The 14,074-nt window shown below is 33.2% G+C and overlaps 1 protein-coding gene across 2 annotated transcripts; it reads right to left on the minus strand.

The window, feature by feature from the left end:
* Window positions 1–1,379: 1,379 nt before the first annotated feature.
* Window positions 1,380–13,054, minus strand: LOC133299664 (kinesin-like protein KIN-14E). Of its 2 annotated transcripts, none has more exons than XM_061499146.1 (24): window positions 12,930–13,054; window positions 12,069–12,303; window positions 10,834–10,894; window positions 10,513–10,644; window positions 10,186–10,424; window positions 9,733–10,060; window positions 7,910–8,009; window positions 7,645–7,826; window positions 7,007–7,122; window positions 6,759–6,861; window positions 6,168–6,320; window positions 5,914–6,060; window positions 5,629–5,829; window positions 5,140–5,304; window positions 4,952–5,059; window positions 4,701–4,841; window positions 4,428–4,622; window positions 4,170–4,296; window positions 3,865–4,067; window positions 3,574–3,756; window positions 3,110–3,205; window positions 2,535–2,732; window positions 2,080–2,351; window positions 1,380–1,705 (listed from the first exon to the last, which is right to left on the minus strand). In XM_061499146.1, exons 2-24 carry the CDS (start codon window positions 12,224–12,226, stop codon window positions 1,507–1,509), a joined length of 3,807 nt encoding a protein of 1,268 aa, XP_061355130.1. In that variant the 5' UTR covers window positions 12,227–12,303; window positions 12,930–13,054; the 3' UTR covers window positions 1,380–1,506. The 2 variants fall into 2 exon arrangements, with proteins under 2 accessions (XP_061355130.1, XP_061355131.1); XM_061499147.1 differs by having other exon boundaries at window positions 10,834–10,900.
* Window positions 13,055–14,074: the final 1,020 nt, after the last annotated feature.

The following is a 14,074-nucleotide window of genomic DNA, read 5'->3' on the forward strand; positions in this document are numbered from 1 at the left end:
TTTAATTTCGTTAAAAGAAAAGTTAAAAAAAAAAAACCGTTGACTAATGGTTCAAATCCTGTTGGGCACAAATTATTAGTATATATATTCAATTGAATTTTTCTATTTCAAAAAAATCTTAGATTGATTCATTTCAATTCATCAAGAGTTGCTTAGATTTTTAGAATAATAAATAATCTTATGTGTGTTTTATATACACAATTCAATGTGTTCTACCTTTTTAAAAAGATATTAAAAAAAAAATTACTAAAATGAGATTGTCTCGCACACAGTTCACAAAAAATACCTTATTTGTTAACAAGGAATTAATAGAGCCGGTAAAGTTAGAATTCAATATTTTGTATAAAAAAATTGAGACTTACGATATCATCAGATAAACTAGCTTATTTTATTAGCATCTTTTATTTGTTGGTGCTCACTTGATGTGGGCTTCTCATCACATATGCAAAATTTAAGCTAGGAACAACTTTTACCAACAACTCAATTTGTTTGTTCTAATGAATGCTCAATGTGAGATTTGTTCAGATAAAAAGCAAGGTTGTGAACACAAACCCTTCTGTGCATCTCTATTTTTCCTTGGCTGTATAGGTAGTGATAGGATTGTCTAGATTTGTATACTCTCAACACACACTTTACCATTACATATAACACATTTTAAGCTCTAAACACATGCTTTGGCAAACCATAGGACCAGAATGGGCTTTAGTTAGAATGTTACCAGGCTTTTGTTTCCCTAATGATCAATGATTCTCGCTCAGGAAGAAAATGTGATATAGATGAAGCCCATCTCCCTAATTGTCTTCTCACAATCAACCGTAAAAAAAAATGAAACGTAAACTACAGGCAAAGCAATTCCCATTTAGAAACTCACGTGTTTGGTCTGGAATTTTTTTTTTGTATTACTGTTTGGTCTGGAATTTAAATACGCTAAAAAACTAAGCAAATAAGATAAAAGCATGTGTTCGATTCTTCCCAGTACCATCTTTAGGAGGGACTTAAAGCTTTAATCCCGGAACCCACGCCGAATCAGACTGATCGCGAAACTATAAACCAATTGAAATATCTCAAAAAAAAAAAAAAAAAAAAAAAAACTCACAAGTCTTGTTAATCTTTTGTAAATACTCACATAAGGTAAGAAAAAATTAGCTAGAATAATGTACGTATTTACATGTACAAGAGTCAAAAGGATTTATAATATATACATAAAATGAACCTAGTTGCAATCTAAGTTGGAGCATGATAAATACAAATATAGTTTCATCTTAGTTTTTTAAAAATTAAAATAAAAACCATAATCATTTCACCTCTATATAATAAAAAACAAATTACCTCTTTTTTTCAAAAAAAAAAAAAATTAATATATACATAAAATTCAACTATACAACCTAGATCCATCTAAAATAACACAATCTATCCAACCTGTTTGATCACGGAAACTGATAGAACATTCCAAAAAGAAAATAGAGCATATGCCAATACAGTGTAGTGGTGGCTGTTTGTGAGCTCCTACTTACCTAAGCTACTACGATTATCCACCCTCTCTTTATTTGGTCGATCTTCTTGAATTTCTTCCAAAAATTCATCCTCAAGTCTTCTACCAGCTTGCCCTTTCCAATAGGCAACCGATTTCTTCAGTCTTGCTATCTCTTTTGAATCCACATTTTTGCTTGGGTCATTCACAATGGATCTCACTCGTGATGCATACCTAAAATAAATAACCAAAAAGCAGAATGGAATACTCTTAGAACATGAGAGAATATTAGCTTAATCAAACTACTAAAATATATTAAGGTTGACCTTTTTCTAGTTAATAATAATAGAGTAAACTCCTAGTACACAAAGCTCTCTGACTTACGAGAGTAAGGATGAAAGTCGATTGCATTTGCACGCAATCTCATCCAAAGCATGACCTTGGATAAGGAGCACTAATAACATTTTTGCAAAGAGATTGTTTTCTATACTTGAGCCCATGACCTTCCGGTCATAAGGAGCACCTTATGGCTGCTCCAAAGCTCGCCTCTTTTGAAGTTAATAATAATAACATAAGAAAATCAACATAAGGAAGAACAAAGAACATACATGAGAGAGTTATGTGTCTCATCCAAGCTTGATTCTGCTGGAGAAACATTCACAAACATGAGAGTTTTGGCATTACCACCAAGAGAATCACTCATCAACATAGTTAACTTGTGATTCCTGTAAGGTGTGTGTTGACCACCAGAAGACAAAGCACTAATAACATCTCCAAGTGCTGATAATGACTTATTGATACTTTGGGCTTCCTTAAGTTGACTACCTGTAGAACCTGACTTTTTCACTCTTTCTGAACCAGCTAGATCCACAAAACTCAGCTGTATGTTAATCCAACATAAAATAAGTAAACATTCACAATGCTTTGGGCTCAAGAAACAATCAATATTTCCACACGGTTGCTTAACAATAAAGAAATATTTATGCTGGCATATATTTTAAAATGTCTTAAACAACACTATATCACTGTTGTTCAAAGGGGGAAAAAAGAGAGTAAAGAATACCTTTCCCCTTGCAACTGATTGACTTTGAAGGTCAGTGCTTTCAATTACAATTGATAGAATAAGATGAGATCTTGAACTTTCTTCATTCATTTGGGTTCCTGATATATGCCTCCGTTCAGATCCTCTTTGTATTATGCTATTTAATTCTTCTATTGTAGAAATTGGCACAACTGTTACATTTTCCACAACAACCATTCCCTAACATCAAAGAATAAAAAAAATAAAATCATTATGATTATGGTTGAGAGCAATCCATGGTATAGAATTCTTGGAATTCCACAATTTTGGACAGATTTCACAAGTTCCATAATTTTCATAACTTATCTAGAAATGTTTCCAAAAGGTTACAAAAGCACTCTACCTCAAAAATTGCTAGAAAGCATGGTTAAGTAGAAATTGAAAAATGTTAAACACAACCAAACAGGTCAGTGAATTTTCTAACTGAGAAATCAAAATTACAAGCATATAGATAAGCACCTTTAAATCCCTCTTGATAACGAATTTTAAATGCTTTGCATTCAATTAACAAAATATTTACAAATGGAAATTTGCAATGAGAACATTGAGATAATTACCGCCGGATCCTTCTTGATATCCAATTTTAAATGCTTTGCATTCTTAGGTAACAGAAGATCTATAAGGGTATCTTGATATAACTCCACCATGTATGCCTGCATCATGGATACAAGAGATGTCTACATAAGACAAGAAGCACTGAGTTTTGCAGAACTCCAATCATTTGTTGTGGAGAACTTCACTCAATATTACATAAAAAACTGAAAAATTTATTTTATCATGAGTATAATTTTGAAGCGCTGTCACTGTAAAAGAACTTTACACTGGAATCCAATGATTATTTTTTATGCGCTGTCATTTTTTTATCCAATGAGGTGTTATGGACAGTGCATTTAAGTTTGTTAATCATTTACCAGCACAGAATATTTATATGTACATTCGCTAGATGTAATGACATCAATGACAATTTTCACCAGCAAAAAGAGAACTGTGGTCTAATTCATCTCCATTTAAGAAATGTTACCTTCAATGAAAAAGAATACTTGTTATTATCTCTCTTCAAAATTCTAAAAAGTTCTGCAGTAGCACGCGGGGTAATTCCAGGGTTGTTTTCATATCCATAGATTGTAAATGTCTTTCCAGAGCCAGTTTGACCATAAGCAAATATGCAGACATTATAACCATCTACCGCAGATTGCACCAAATACTGCATTGTGAATAAAAAAGAAATTAATAATGAGTTTAAGAAAATGTTATATATGTTCCCTTAAGCAAGAAATAACTATGATCTTTAAGTTGTTACGCTAAGACTTACCCTTGTATCCTCAAATACGGTTTCTTGAGTTGCATCACCATCAAAAACGCGATCATATATGTGCTGCTTTGGTTTATCATCTTTCCATAGATATTCAACTGTAAACTCATCTACTGTAGTAAGAGCTTCTCTTTCTTTCTCAGCAATCTCTTTTTCACTAAGAGGTCTTAGTCGACAATAAACTCTGATCTTGCCTTTCATATCTGAAATTAAACCAAGTCCCAAGGTTGAGTATACGTCAGTTATGTCTGTATATCAACAAATTCACATAGACTTAATTCCAAAATAAATAGTTAGTCACCCACCTTCTATTGTATTAAAATAACGCTTCCTTAGAACCTGCTCTTCCTTATATAGCACTTCCATTTCAGCTAGTTGAGCTCCTTGCATCTTCAGTATGGCAGCTGTTTGTTCATTCTTTCTATCAATGTCCTAAATAATAAAACATGTAATTATTTTTTTAGATTAACACAAAATAAAGTTAAAAAAAATAGCATAGTGAAACCTTTATTTTATACTATACACTTGGAGCAGTTAAACAAATAAAATAAGAGTCTCAAAACCTCTTTCATTTCTCTCAATTCTTCTAGTTCCTTCAATTCATTCTGCAACGCAGCCAACTCAGAATCCTTTACTGAAATAGCAGACTTAGCAGCCACTAATTCTTGTATACATCCTTCTAGCTTCCTTTCAAGGTCATAAACTTCAGATTTCCCAGTTTTGCATTCTTGCTCGAGTTTCCGTTGAAGAGAACTAATCTGCACTACAACAACCAAAATCATCTTAAATTTAAGGTTTCTTAATTTTAAATACTGATTTCCAATCTTCTATGTTACCTCTTCAGCATTCCTTTTCTCATGCGCAATTAGCTTCTGTTCCAAAATCAATTTTTCACTTGACAACCTTCTAATAGTTTCTTCAGCTGCAAGCAGCTCATCTTTACAAAGTTTTAGCTCATCTTCAAGCTTTGGTAGCATCTGTTGGATACATCCAAAATCCACAGTTTATACATCGAAAGTAAAATTGGCAAGATTATTCAGAAAGGTGATATAGAATGCATGAATAACAGTTTCATAGAGAATCTGACTCTGTTATTAGCTGCTCCAACAAGATCCTTTTTGGAAGTGTTCTCAATCACTAGATTATTCAACTTGGCCACCCTTGCTTCCATGTTCCTTTTCTCTAGAATTGTAACCTGTTCGATTGCATCAATGAAGACAGGTCAACAACAAAAAGATAAAAAAAAGATTCATTCAATGAAGTCAAGATCTTTACCTGTAGTGCCTTATCTTTTTCATTGCATAATGATCTAAGCCTATCCCGCTCACTTGTAACAGCCTCAAGATTTTGCTTATCAGTTTTTAAGGATTCTTTCAAGCCCTCCAATTCTTCTTGCATTTTCTCTTCTTGTTTTTGCTTCTCACGCAATTCTTCAAGCACCTATTCAAGATAATTTAAAATATAATAACTATTTATTATTTACTGAAAAATATGCATTAGACATCCTATATGATATGGACATAAAATTCTTCCATATGTATTATTGATAACTTTAGGCAAGAACAAGTCTCCTTATTCTAGCCAAAGACAACTAATACCAAAACTCAACTATGACTGGTAAAAAAGAAGCAAATAAGTCTTAAAGGTTCCATTTACTATGCAGCAAGCCATAGAAAATGTCCTCGAGGTCTAATAGTTCAGTTTGGTTTTTGTTGTACGACCTGCATAACATACTATATTATACAATAGAAGCTTAGACTTTACTTGATCAGCATTTCTTTGAGATTCTTCAGCAAGTTTTGATAAATCTTTTACACGCTTCTCATATAATTCCAAATTAGGAGGCTTAAAATTACTAGAAGTATCTTCATTCAAAGAACCAGTAGCCACAGATCGTGCTTTCGAATAGCGGCGCAGCATAACATCGTTTATATGTGTCTGAAGAGCTACACAAATTTCTTCTCCCTACAACAAAGTGATAAAATGACAGTGAGGCAAAATAATTCCAAAGTGATAACGGCTTATGCAATATCAACAAAGGTATTTTACCTGCTTGGTTTCAAACTGGAATATGTGAAGAACTCCTGCAACTCGCATTTTAAAAAATACTGCAGTATTGCTGCTTCCAAATTGCATTATGTCTCTCAACTCAGCTGAGTGCAAATATTCCTTAGGAACTGGACGGAAAAAATGAATCTATGGACAATTGATCAAGAAAAAGCATACAATTAATAGCACAATTCATTTTTAATATTTAAATTTGTAAATCATATTTAACCATTTTTTTCCTTTTTTAGTCATACCCCTCTTTTATTAATTCCCAACATTATTCGTCCAGGTAGGAGCCCAATAGGGTCATCAATCTTGCGAACATTGAAGAAAACAGAATTCCCATAAGGAAGTGCTCTCAATATACGCAGAAATTGTTGTCTTGCATCATCTTTTGTCAAATGCTCCTATTAAAAGGGAATAAAATCTTATATCAGGAGTGAGAAAAAAAATTCAGCAGTATATTTCATCAATTATAATGTGTATGCTAGAAGCAAATATCAACTTCCATATTTATACATTTAAAACTAACACAAAAGTAAAAAATGACTGAAGTTACATGCACAATGAAAGGCTTGAAAATTGACAACACAAGCTGAAAAAATTAAATTTCTCATAGTTATCACTAATTGAAGTTTGAAAGGGCAAACCCCAATGCACAAAGCTCTCCGACTTTGCGAGGGTAGGGATAACGGTCGATTGAACGCAGCCCTACCCTTACATTTTTGCAAAAGAGGCTGTTTCCCAATATCGAACACATGACCTTCCAGTCACGAAGGAACAACCTTACCCCTATTCCACTAATTGAAGACTAAAGACGAATAAAGCAGATGGACTTCCCATACCAATGACTGATAACGAGAAAGTATGTCAAACTCCCATTCCCGTTTCCCTCGTGTCATTGAAACTTGTCTAGGCAGGAATTGCTCTAGAAGTAAATTCCAGTTACTGAAAAATACAGAATTTCGGTCAGTTGAAATCAGAGTATAGGAAACAGAAATTGACAAGTTCACTCAATAGCGCAAATTTAAATGACATTAAACAGTATTACAAGATATTTAGCAGCAAAAAATGAACATTGAAAATCACTTACGTGCACGATTCAGGTGTGCTAACAAATCCAATCTCAGCCAAGATTTGTAACGCACAAAGCTGAGCAGCATCATCCCTTCCAATAGGGTAATTACCCAAAATATAATCATGCTGCAACTGTAACAACACATCCAGCTGCATCAACAACTCTATAACTTAAAGGTAATTGCAGCTTCATACATAAACTAGATATGCTTTTAATCATTAGCAAGATTTCAAAATGAAAAGGTATACTTGTACGTCGGACATTTGCAACTACAACAACCCATCCAGCATCAATAAATTTATAATTTGTAGGTAATTATGGCTTCATACATAAACTAGATATGCTTCTAATCATTCGTAAGATTTCAAAATGAAAAGGAATACTTGTACATAGGACATTTGCAACTACAACAACACATCCAGCATCAATAAATTTATAACTTGAAGGAAATTGCAGCTTCATACATAAACTAGATATTCTTCTAATCATTCGTAAGATTTCAAAATGAAAAGGAATACTTGTACATAGGACATTTGCAACTACAACAACACATCCAGCATCAATAAATTTATAACTTGAAGGAAATTGCAGCTTCATACATAAACTAGATAGGCTTTTAATCCTTTTTAAAGCTTCATAATGAAAAGACATACTTGTACATAGGACAATATCACAAACATTGGATCTGTCACAGCTTCATCTGACTCGCGAAATAACTTTTTCTTGAAAATCAGTTTACAATGCAAGATTTCTCCCTTACTTCGATCCTTTGCTGCTTTAAATTCAGCCAGGAGATCCCCAATATATTTGTTATCATCTAACCCAAAGTACTCCTCTGAGTAACAATAAAAGGAGCCGTTAGACTATTAATTTTAGCTAGATTATATTATAACAATCAAGGAGAGGGGAAAAACATGCCATTCCCAGGATCAGGTGATCTGGAGCCAGTAACAACTTTATGACATTCAAACAGACTAAAGCTAGAGTATGTTGACAGTTTAATGAGCCCTGCAAGTTCCTGGAGCAAATATGAAGTTGAGTAAGAAATAAAAGCATATAAACTTAATAGATTAAACACAAGTGATTGGGGGTATCAAGATTTTCAAACAGAAACAAAGAAACTAATACAATATAGCATCCTTTCAAGCAATAAATAAAATTAACAAAATATGTTGTTCATCAAACAACATTTTGAAGAACAGAATGCCACAATCTAGCAGCTATTAAATACGTAATGCTAATAAGGACACATCAAGTTAAAGAAACAAGAATACAGATAATAAGCAATTTTATTATGTTTTGAAAAGTTAAAACTGCTTATGTATAAGACAACAGAGAAGTAGGGTGATGCGGACAAGCAGTGCATATCCATGAAAAGAACATTAAGGAGGAATTATAATTAAATGGATAGTGCTGATAACAAAAATTTCTTCTTATTGATAGAATCTTGTTGCGATATATAGTCCCACATTGGTTGTATGTGCAACTAATGTGGAGTTTATAAGGTCTTGGGCACTCCCACCCTTTGAGCTAGCTTTTGGGGTGGTGTATCTCAAGATTCTTTACATGGTATCAGAGTCTCGCCGCCCCCCACTTTCTCTCGTGGAATTTCTTAGCACAGGTAGGATGGGCCTGTTGCATTATCCACTCTTCAAGCCCAATGGGCTCTCGTGTGAGGAGGCGTGTTGAGATATATAGTCCCACATTGGTTGTATGTGCAACTAATGTGGAGTTTATAAGGTCTTGGGCACTCCCACCCTTTGAGGTAGCTTTTGGGGTGGTGTATCTCAAGATTCTTTACAAATCTGAAGCAGATTTCACCAAGCAACACCCTTCCTCCAATTAGCCACAAAATTAAATAGTCAAATCATATATTTATAAAGGGACAGGTTATATTTACAAACTTTTTTGTTTACAAACTCTTACAAACTACACTATGTTCCCCCGGGAGAACACTAGTTACACTATGTTCTCCCGGGAGAACATAGTGTAATTTGTAAAAAAAATTCAAAAAAGTTTGTAAACGGATCCTTCCCCATTTATAAATAAACTATAATAGTGTATGAACTATATAAAAATCACTCTTCATAAAGCCTCAACTTGCGAGGGAAGGGGTGAGGGAAATTCTTATATATGGTCTTACCCTTGCATTTTTGCAAAGAGAATATTTCCTGGATTCAAACGCGTGACCTCTCGGTCACCAAGGAGCAACTTTACCACTCCAAGCTCACCCTCTTGGTGTACATATATAATCCAGGAAAATAAAGCACATTTTCCAACTCAGTTGACGCAAGGCACCTAGTTAACACCAACTGTTTAAAGTTTCTGTTTGACTACTATTGCCTTAAAAGGTAGAGATAACATCTTAATCACTGCAAATGCAGTAGGTCATGAATTGGCATGACCCACTTACCCCAAAAGATTAGTAAACTTCCATCTTTAGGGCCATGCTAAAAACCTTTAGCAACTTAATCACTTAGACGACATAAAAAGATTGTCATATGCAACTAAAAGCCTTAATCCAAAAGTATATAAAATTGGATGCATTTGAATTTCTTTATTTAGATTGAGTAGATTCTGTCAAGAGACCAAATTTTTTTAACCTCTCCAAATTACTTTTGTTCAAGTCATTCACATTTCACCTACTGGAATTTTCAATCTTCCATAATATTTCCTACATATTTACATCAGTTAGATATGCAAGCAATTGCAAATAGAAGCATATAAGGCTTTCAAAGTACCTCAACAGCATCAGCAACTGTAGTTGACATGTCATATGTAATTTCTTCAAATGTTTCATCTAGGAAGAACACTATAGTTGTAAGCTTTCTCCCCGTCAACAGAGCTTCAATCTCCTCACGCCCAGGTATTATATGTCTGGGACCAGCCTTGACAGAACGCTTCAATACATTTAATGTACTTAATGCAAGGGCTTGGATCTCAGGATCAGTAGTCACACCATGTGCTATGTTATGAACATATTCCGATAGATAACCCCCAATTTCTTTACTTGAAGGCATGGAGGATGCACATAAATACATGAGCTCCCATGCTTTAATCAAGTATTGCCTATTTTTGAGACAAGACAGATATTTATTCATTAGTACAAAAACCACAGCAGACATATCTTCAATGATTAAAGGCCAAGAAAAGATGAAGCATGACGCTCGAAACCAAATCTAAAAGTTGCATACCTCTCAGGGTTATTTCTTGTTTGTTTTGATATCTGAACAAAAAGTTCATCTCGGAGTTCTGAACGTTTCAAACTTTGCTTGTATAGTTTCCCTACAAGCTCAACTCGTTCGTCTAAGCTTATTGGAGTTACACGATCAGAGGAATCAACTCCCATATATTTCAAAATTATCTGGAATAATTTTGTTGCCCGACTTACTAAATCACCATTAATCTTAAGCAATGAGGTTGGAATTGGATCCTACAGGAATTTCTGAGTTAGATCTTCATACATTAAAAAGAATTTTAACAACACACATTTTGAAAAAACTGATATTTGATTTGATTACCTTTTGAAAACACATCATGTCCTCAAATGTAAATTTTTCTCGAACTTGGGTACCTATAGATCTTTTAGAAAATAGCCCACGTTTCCCAGCAGATTGAATTTGTTTCTGCATTAATTTTAAAAATCCATCCACCTTTGACAAACAACATTATCAGAATCTTAGTGACATCAAATGTTCATGCACATAAAGCAAGAAACTAAAAACCACCATTGATTCAGGTAATTAGTCAGACAAATCATTAAGACACAAAACTAAACGAGAAACAATATTATTTGAACAAAATATATTTATATCTAGATTTTAAGATATAATTTTTCTTACTTGGAATCTGTCAATCAAGGGTACAGCTCCAGCGAGTTCTGCTGGAACAGCCACTGGCGTGCTGCAACTAACAAATCAAATACCAAGTTACAAACGAGAGAATGTTGCACATGAGCAAACAGAAAATTCAGTCTCGCTTGTCATGAAACTAGCCCCACAGTTCAAGGGGAAAGGGGGAAAAATCATGTTGCAAAGAGTAAGGTTGATCATGGTCAACAAGAACAGAATTCAAGAATAATGTTTTAAGATGAAAGTTTATAAATGGTTGCCTAGAGGTGCAAGGGGTGTAAATGAGCAGCCCAAGCCAAGATTTAATCTAAAAAGGCTAGGCTTGCGTAAAATATTTCAAGTCTGGCTTGGCTTAATAGCCTGATGCAAGCTAAATTATAGGCTTTGCCTGATTTGTTTCTAAAAAATACAAAGCTCAGCATGGTCTATTAAGCCTATCACGCTTTCAAAAATGGCACATTGCACTCTGTAAATTATAGGTAATAATTACTTCGTTTTTTTTTTTTTTTGTATGTTTAAGTTGATGGAACCACAACCCAAAATATTAACAATTTAATTACGTTGTGGGAAATCAAAAACAAAATAATGCCTAGAATGCAGAAGACTTAATTAAATTTCAAAACAACGAAACATATTCACTCATTCACTCATGTATTACATAATCCCACTCAACAAAAAGTAATAACCAAATTCATTAGAGAATGGTTAGAAAAACTAATAAATAATAAAATATTATTTTTATTGAAAAATACAGGTCAGGCCTAGAGCCCATGCCTTTTAAAATAGACTTGTGACCTGATTTCTAAAGAGACCTTTTAATGAGTTCAAACCTGTACTATTTTTAAAATGGGTCAGGTCAAGTTGTAGGCACCTAATAGGCGTCCGGCCCATTTACACCCCTAGGTGCAACTTCCAAGAGTGGATATAAAGTTTGAAGCATGTGTGAGTTATAAGGGTTATTTGAATGTTGTAGAACTATACTAAAGAAAGAAAATAAAATTTATAGTTTAATAAGTTCAATTTTTCAGTGATTATAATTATGCTTATTTCTTGCAACAAATACATTTTACAATCTACCAGAGAAGAAACGTCAATGAGATTCTAATATCCTACAATTCTGTAGATACATATACTAGATTTTAGCATATAAAGTTTTTTTAACACTACAAAATAGATCATCATTTTAAAAGGTCCAATATATCTACAAAAGAAAGGAGGATACTCACGGTGGTGCAAAATTGGTGCTATCACTGTCATAGTCATCATCATTGCTAACAGAAGCATAGTTGCGTACAGGGGTATCCTCATTGGCATTGCTAGAGCTAAAGGAAGATCTGCTTGCCCTAACATTTTGGGCTATGGATTGGGGCATATCAATGGTCATTTTACTTACAAATTATCTTAAATTAGTCTACCTCGAATCCACAAATTTTGCTCTCCTTTGCCCTTCAAGTTCTTCTACTGCATAACAAAGATCCAAAGATAAGTCAAAAGAACACAATTTTATTTTTATTTTTTTTAAAGAAAACAGTATAGCAATCAATTGAGCTTTGCTGATATGTAAACACCCAAGCTTTAAAAGAAAAGTAGAGAAGAAGTGCGATTGTTCTTGAAAACTGGAAGAAGAAGAAGAAAAAAATCCTTTTCAAACATAAAACCTTAGCAGTCATGAATCCAGTTCTTGAATTGCAGGAAGAAAAACCAATACATCAACAAACCAAAAAGAAAGAAAAACAAAAATAAGGTTAGGAATGCATAGATAATAACGCCTAGGATTAGGAAGAAAACCCATTTGTCAAATTTTTCAAATACAGACAAAAACGATAAAGGGCAAAGATAAACACAGACCCAGGAACCAAAATGCTACAAACATCAAACTATGAAGCACAAGATTGGAAAAAGTCAGAAACTTTAAAGAACCAAACACCCCATTTGCAGGTACTTCAGTTTTACTAGGCACAGACCCACCTCTGCATTAACCACAAAATGCACTAAATCACACTCAAAAAGGGAAAAAGAGAAGGAACAATCTCAGAAACTGAGAGCTGAAAAATAAAAAACAACGAAAATAAAAATAAAAATTCAACCTTTGTAACAGCAAGCAATGAAGTGAGTGACAATACAAATGATCTCTGAAAATGTTTTAAAAAGATGAGAGATTGCGTCATGCAATAAATAAAGAGAGATCTAAGGGTGAAGTCAATGTAAGTCCATTTTGGTTTACCATGAGAAATGTGAGAGAGAAAGTCACGAGTTCAATATAAATCTTGGGGCTTTGGAGAAATCACAAATCAAAATCAGTTCTTTCTTTTTTTTCCCTTTTCTTTTTCACAAAGAGAGTGTGAAATGAAGGTTGAGATTTGAAAATGAAACAAAACATTATTATTATGGCTATGAATGCATCGTCTTCTCTTCTTCTTCCTTGTTTCTGATACCGACTTTTTAAAGAAGTAATAATGAACAATCTTTGTTGTTGGAACCAATAATCCTATGTGGAAAGAGTAATACAGCCAAATGCAAATTTTTAAATTTCAAATACACTGAGTCTCTTTCTCTTCCATTAACTCCTACTCAGACAGATACAGAAAAAAAAAAAAAAAAAAAGCACAATTATTATTCCCATATCGGAGAAATGGATACTTCTTATTTATTTATTGAATATATAATTGCGTTAAAATTTTAATTTTTAATTCAATTGTATTTTGGAAATCTTATTTATCATCCAGGAATAAAATAAGGGGTTATGTTTGGAAAAAGTTAAAAAAATTCTTCTTTGGTATTATTTTGAATATGATGTCGAAAACGCATAAAAGTGGCTAAACAGAAAGTTTGGATTTTTATAAAAGAGTAACTCTCTAGTTTTTAATTTCTATTAATAAAATAACAAAATTCAACTCCTAAAATAAGGGTCTGAAGTATTCTTTTAAAGACTAATTACAAATTGATCCAAAATTCAAAATCTAATATTCTAAAAATAATAAAACTTCCTAAAATAAATATAATAATAATTAATCTCTAAACATAAATAAATAAATGGATTTGTTTTTCTCATGTTGCATGAGAAAATAAACCCTCCTACACACACCATAAAAATGTGTGTCACTCATTTTTTTGTTTTTTGTTTTTTTAAATAGGAGGGTCCCACACTTGATGTATCTATAACATGAGATTAAAATTCTCCTACAACATAGGTAGAAGCTGAAATGACAATTCTTACTCGATTAAATCTCCA

Source organism: Gastrolobium bilobum, unplaced genomic scaffold (assembly GCF_033153095.1).
Source record: "Gastrolobium bilobum isolate Gb01-03AN ecotype WA unplaced genomic scaffold, APGP_CSIRO_Gbil_v1 utg8376, whole genome shotgun sequence".
Lineage (NCBI taxonomy): Eukaryota > Viridiplantae > Streptophyta > Magnoliopsida > Fabales > Fabaceae > Gastrolobium > Gastrolobium bilobum.

Excerpts from the sequence above, each read along its gene's own strand:
- LOC133299664 (XM_061499147.1), bottom strand. The coding sequence starts at position 12,226 with ATGACCATTGATATGCCCCAATCCATAGCCCAAAATGTTAGGGCAAGC. Across the intron at positions 5,305-5,628 it reads CTCAAAGAAATGCTGATCAA|GTGCTTGAAGAATTGCGTGA; the intron begins GTAAAGTCTAAG and ends TATCTTGAATAG. Across the intron at positions 4,623-4,700 it reads AGAAAAGGAATGCTGAAGAG|ATTAGTTCTCTTCAACGGAA; the intron begins GTAACATAGAAG and ends GTTGTAGTGCAG.